The sequence below is a fragment of the Gopherus flavomarginatus genome, chromosome 24 (genome assembly GCF_025201925.1).
Source record: "Gopherus flavomarginatus isolate rGopFla2 chromosome 24, rGopFla2.mat.asm, whole genome shotgun sequence".
Classification (NCBI taxonomy): Eukaryota; Metazoa; Chordata; order Testudines; family Testudinidae; genus Gopherus; species Gopherus flavomarginatus.
The window spans coordinates 12,046,979-12,053,385 of record NC_066640.1 but is presented as its reverse complement, the minus strand read 5'-3'; the positions used below and the strand labels follow the sequence as shown (position 1 = coordinate 12,053,385).

The following is a 6,407-nucleotide window of genomic DNA, read 5'->3' as shown; positions in this document are numbered from 1 at the left end:
CCAAATGCACGCTTGGCCCACAGCAAGACCGAAGGCAAGTGAGGAACCCCTCCCTGCCGCCTTTCGACTTGGAGAGAGAAATAAAAGCACCTACTCCATTCAGCCCCGCTCTGGCCTGAATTAACTCATTCACCAGCAGTGCCCTTTGTTCTACGGGTAACATTCCAATTCGAGTCCCCTTGGAGAGGGGGACAAAATCCCACCCCACCCTCCTCCCCATGCTCTCTTCAGCTAACCATGCTTCAAGGGCTCCTGTCTCTCCCCAAGTTTGAATTAATGCTACCAAAAAAGGGAAAAACCCAGAAAAATGCACAGGGGCTGCTACTTTCTTTCCTGACTCCCCCCCCTCCCCAATTGTTCACGTTATTTTAAAGTTTATTTGCATCCATACCGCCCAAATTAAAAAAAAAATCAAAAAGTAAAGATGGAAAACTTTGATCTTCCCCCCAACCCTACCCTCTCCCACCCCCTCCTTTCCCACCCCTCCCCCAAAACACACAAAAAAGACTTTTACAGACAAAAAACACATCACGTGGGGTTTTTCTATTTGCACAGATCTCCTGACGGGGGAAGGAGAGTGAAGAAAAAAGAAACAACCAGGACAGGAAAAAGGATTTCTAAGGTCTAGGCAACACTAGGTCAGTACTGGCTCAGTCAAGTTATTAATGTCTATAAATATTAGCCCCAAGGCCTGCAAACAGCCATTACCAAGTACTGGATTTATTTTATTTTATTTTTTTTCTTAAATTTTCCTTTTTTAAGTTAAAAAACACAACCAACAGCTGGGTGGAAAAAAACTTCTGAACGTAAAAAGTTGGTCTCTACAGCAGAGGGGAAATCTATTTATTTTCCCTCCCTCTTCCATAGAAAATAAAGCAAGCCACCTTTGCTGCTGCAAGGAGTCAGAATTAAGTACACCCCCCCCCACACACACACACGCAAAAAATAAAAACAAAACAAAACAAAACAAAACACCCAAACAAAAATATTATCGAGCCACTGCATTGTAATTTACAATGCAAAGCAGGGGGTGGGGAATAAACACACCGTGAGGATGCCCATAGCATCTCCTCTGAGGGTCCGTAACAGATCTCCAAAAGCCAGCACAAAGCTGTTACTGGTGTGTGTGTGGGGGCTGCCCCTGGCACTACTTCACAACTGAGACCTGTAAAGTGCATGTGGGTTCTTCTGCAACCTAACTGTATGGAGATGGGACGGGGTTGGAATTGTTTAAAAAAATAAAATTAAAATCAGCTGAGCAATGCTACATATAAAGAGGGAAGGAAAAATAAACAGCCCCCAAATTTCTGGGATCCCACGTGGCCCAAGCATGCACAGCAGCCCTCCCCACCCCAAAAAATATATATATAGCGAGCGCCAGGCTCCGAGCCTCCAGGGAGCGCCTGCCCGTACTGTGCATGCTTGGGTCTTTCACAGCAAAATGAGCAGCTTTGATAAACCACAGTTCCCCTCTCCCTCCGACGAGCGAGCTCCGCTCTGCAAAAAAAGTAGGAAGTCCAGAGCCTGTCCCACTCGCCAGACGGGCTCCGTTCAGTTTCTCGTGTGTTGGCTTTATTGGTTTGGCGGCGGTGTAAGGCAGGCATGTTAGAGTCCACTTATTATTCAAATAGGAACAAAACAAAATCCAGTTCGCCAGCTTGAAACTCCAGCTCTTCGTCTCCCCGCATCACGTGTCCTGGAGAGCTCCCTTCCCCACCCCCATCCCATCCCATCCCCTCCCCTCTGAAAAATAAACCAGGAACAAAACTAAAAAAATGGGGCAACTCCTCCACGCTTTTCCGACAGACGTCGCCCAGGACCACCCCAGGCATCCTGCGAATACAGAGGAGATCTGAGCGATGGGACCGAAGAGATCAGAGTCCTGGTTCTCCCCTGCAGCGTCCGTCCCACCACAGGCCCTGTTCGTTCACATCAGCCTGGGGGTCTATGCTACGACAAATTCTGATTTCAGGTCCGCCTTGACTTCAGGCTTCCACACTGAATCCTCGAAGTCTAGGTCCAGGCTGCCTTCGCTAGACACGCTGCTGTTGCTGTTGGTCCGGCTGGACTTGCGATTTGGCAGCCAGTGGTATGGGGCCCGGGCATCCCGCCGTGCCTTCCGACGCAGCCTCTTCTGCTGCATCAGCAGCTGCAGGCGTTCCACCTTGCAGCGGGTGGCGCGGTTCTCGGTCTGCCGCAGACGGTCACCTGAAACCAAAGAGCAATCGGGGGGCATGTGTTAGTTTTATGGGTTCAACATTTGGGTTCTTGCTTACGTTACCAACTGTGATCAGTGCTGTACAGCACATTACAAAGCCATCGAGGCAAGGGCTCTCCCCTGCTACTCAATAGATTATCATCCCCATTTTACAGATGCAGAAGTACCCACCCCAGTTTCAATGGGATTTATGTATGCACCAGCTGCATAAAGGAGATGGATTCAATGAATACGGGTATGGAACAATTTCTGTATGAGGAGAGATTAATCAGACTGGAACTTTTCGGCTTGGAAAAGAGACGACTGAGGGGGGATATGATGGAGGTCTATAAAATCATGACTAGTAAATAAGGACGTGTTATTTACTACTTCTCATAACACAAGAACTAGGAGCCACCCAATGAAATGACTAGGCAGCAGGTTCAAAAAACAAACAAAAGGAAGTATCTCTTCACCCAGCGCTCAGTCAACCTGTGGAACTCCTTGCCAGAGGATGTTGTGAAGGCCAAGACACTAACAGGGTTCAAAAAGGAACTAGATAAGTTCATGGAGGATAGGTCCATCAATGGCTATTAGCCAGAAGCTTGGAATAGATCACTTGATCACCTGTTCTGTTCATTCCCTCTGGGGCACCTGACATTGGCCACTGTCAGAAGATAGGATACTAGGCTAGATGGATCTTTGGTCTGTCCCAGTATGGCCGTTTTTAATGTAACTACCGCCCTTCCACTCCTTTGAAAATACTAGCCTAGGAGACTTGCCCAAGTGGTAGAGTTGGGAGTGAAAAAAAAATAAACCTCGCAACAATGAAGCATCCCAGTTTGACAGCACTGTTCAGCAAAGACTCTACAAGCACCACATGAACCAGTAGGCGAGAATTATCCCCTTATCCACAGATGGGGAAACTGAGGCACAAAGTGGGAACAATTTAAATACTAGACCTGGCAGAGCGCTAAAAGATGCGCTAGAGGGAACATTGTTGCCTTTTTTGATCCAACAGGCCTTTCTAAGCGTTACAAGGTCACCCGGTAGGTCAGCAGCAGAACTGGGACTCCTCGGTTCTAGTTCCGAGTCCCAGCTCCTTGCTCCAACCACTAGGCACCACTCCTCTCCCAGAGCTGGGAACAGAACCCAGGAATCTTGGCTCCCAGTCCCCGTTCTACTCCCTGGATCCCACCACCTCTGGCAGTCTAAAGAAAGCTCAAATTCTAGCACCCTTCCTACCAGCAGGATCCCACAGGAGAGGGAGAAGTTGGACTAGGGGGCAGGAACCAAGACGACGGCTGAGGGCAGTGACAGTGGTCAGAGACTGCTGCTGAACTGCCAGGCAGCCGGAGGCCGTACACGGAGGACTCCCCTGTCTGGCCATCAGGAGCGATCCCACCCCAGCGCCGAATGCTCACCGGCTGCCCCACTCCTGAGTTCCTCTGAGCTCCCCACGCCGTTCAGTCCCTAACCTCCAAATAATTATTTACCCCTCCCCCTTCTGGAGTACAGGCCGGAAAGCTTCATTTCCAGACATGCCCCAAAAATCGACACAAATCTCCCCAATTCTCAAGCAGTATCATGTGTGTTTTATCGCCATGGAAACAGCAGGGGGTTGGGAGAGGAAACGTAACCCCTCCCATACACACACCCTTCTTCCTTCCTATATTCAAGGATAAATAGAGCACGGTGTGTTTGTGGGGGAGTTGGGGGTGGTAGCTGGGAAAGAACCATTTTGTACAGGCCCTTCCAGCTCCCAGCACTCCCCCTCTTCCTGGTGACCCACACAAAGCACACCCAGTTTGATCCCCAGTCCTGGCTGTACCAGCCCCCCTGGAATTTCCACTTAAGCCCCCCAAAATGCCACCATCCCCTGCCTCCAAGAGGCAGGCAGACAGGAGACCGCACAGCATTGGAGAAGCCTGGACCCACAGCTTGGCCTCAGCAGAGCAGGCTATTAAGACCCCCTCCTCCCCCAGGCTGGATTCCACCTCAAAACAGCCTCCCAGGGGGGGCTACAGCCAGTGCACACCCACACAGGAGAAGGCCCTACAGTGGGCGAGCCCAAAAAGGCCAGGAGAGAGGCCCCACAGAGCACGGGGCAGCTCTGTTTCCAGGGAGGAAGGGGTAGGCAGGGACGCTGCCTGGGTGCTCTCCCTGCGAAGGGAGAGATTGTGCCATTGGCAGAAGTAGCTCTGGGCATTTAATGGGGGGGGGGGGCTCCCCCTTACTAAGCGGAACAGAAGCCACTGGCTGCTTCCCACCCACTCTTCTCCATCAGGCGCGCAAGCTCTGAGCGCCGGGGCGAGTGCGCGCCAGAGAGCGAGTGCCCCACTTGGTTTAGCAGCAAGTGGGAGGATGAACAATTGCACATTTATAGATATGGGCTTCAGTGCTGGAGAAAGAGGAAAAAAGGATCCCACTCAATAATAAACTTGGCCGTGAAAGCGGCTCTCTCTGCCCACAGCGCCGGGAGAGGGGAGGGAGCTTGCGGCACCAGGTGGGGCGGCGAGGGACCGAGAGGGGATTACGGTTCTGCAGCCTGGCAGAGAGGGAAGTAGAACCAACGAGGCCCCAAGCTGGGATCAGAACCACAAGGGCCATGAGCGGACAAGGACGGTCACTGGGCATCCATGAGGTTGCGGGGGGGGCGTACAGAACTGAGACACAGAAAATATGGGTTCCCAGTTTCCTTCATTACAAGGAGGGGAATCAGGTTTTTCCTGGTCTCTGTGCCTCACTCCCCCACCCCCCATCTGTGAAGCAGGGGTAGCACTCTTCCAGCTCTTGGGGGGGGGGGGGTGGCTGGGAGAAGAAGGCTGGACATACTGGTGAGGGGTTCTGATACTGGAGCACCGGGGCCTTGCAAGAGCCTAGAGGCTCCAGAGAGTTATTACTTCTTATTTGTGTTGGGGTCTGGCCCAGAGGCCCCAATCCCATGGCTCTCCCGGACCAGCTGAAAATCACCTATCCCAAAACCTAGAACCAAAACACACACATGCCCAGACTTCTGGGGGAGGCGGATCCCCAGGTGTGGTCCCTCCCACCTGGCCCCTCAGCTGTTCTCTGTTGCAGGGTCCTGATCCCAGCTCAGCCAAGAACCAGGGAGCACAGGGCAGGGAGATAGCTATGCATGACAGCCCCATGGCAGATGGGGAAGGGGGCCTGAAATCAGCTCCCCTCAGCTAAAGCCACGCCAAACCCTCTCCCCTGCAGCTACAGCTGAACCACCCCCTCCCCACTGGTGGCAGCTCTTGCCAGAGCCCTCCCACTAGAGCTCCCCTCAGTGCTCCCCCAACACCTCCGCTGCAGAGACCCTCTCCAAATGCAATTGATGCCTCAGGCCCCCTTGCCATCCATGACTGCATCAGTGGGCGGAAAGGCATGCACGGCATGCACAGCCCAGAGAGCAAAGCCCTGTTAGTGAGCCTTAAATATTTAGGATCCCCTCCAGGGGGAAAGGGGACGTGAAAAAAATCCCTGCAGAAATACTAGCACTGTTTGTCTGGAGTGCGAGCCAGCGGGGCGCTGCAGATAGCCGGCTAAACACAAGCAACAGTGTTGGTTTGTGTGCCTGCCCTCCCCCTTCACCCCTTCCCTCCGTGAGAGCTCTCTCAGCTACTTCCCCTGCAGCGAGAGCCAGTCTGGGCCAGATCAGTCCTCACACAGCAGCGCTACTGTTCCCAGGAGCTTGGGACAGCTGGGTATGTGGCCAGAGGTCACTGGGGCTTGGATGATTGCTCAGAGAAAAAATGGAGAACTGTCCCCCCAGCCAGCCCCTACCTGTGGATATGCCAGCTGCAAACATGTCTGAGCCAGTTTCTAGCACGGGGCAGAAGGGATCTGCAGGGTGAAGGTGTCTATGAACCTTGTTATTAAACCCCCCAGCTGGAGGAGGTGGAGCATCTATCTCCCCTCTCTCACACCCATGCCAGATCCTGCTGGGGATGAGCAGGCTCTGGAGAAGCCCAGTTCATAGAATCTCATAGAATCTCAGGGTTGGAAGGGACCTCAGGAGGTATCTAGTCCAAACCCTTGCTCAAAGCAGGCCAATTCCCAGGCAGATTTTTGCCCCAATCCCTAAATGGCCCCCTCAAGGATTGAACTCACAACGCTGGGTTTAGCAGGCCAATGCTCAAACCAATGAGCTATTCCTCCCCCATAAAGGGAGGGTCCTGGACCATGATGCAGCTACCATGCTTTA

General features: G+C 52.5%; 1 protein-coding gene across 3 annotated transcripts in view; it reads right to left on the bottom strand.

Moving 5' to 3' along the window:
• Positions 1-487: 487 nt before the first annotated feature.
• The window catches only part of MIDN (midnolin), a 31,312-nt gene continuing 25,392 nt past the window's right edge, over positions 488-6,407 (bottom strand). For all 3 annotated transcript variants that reach the window (XM_050933909.1, XM_050933911.1, XM_050933910.1), the window contains exon 8: positions 488-2,208. In XM_050933909.1, coding sequence (XP_050789866.1) covers positions 1,946-2,208 — 263 coding nt within the window. In that variant the 3' untranslated portion in view covers positions 488-1,945. The remainder of the gene's footprint in view (positions 2,209-6,407) is intronic.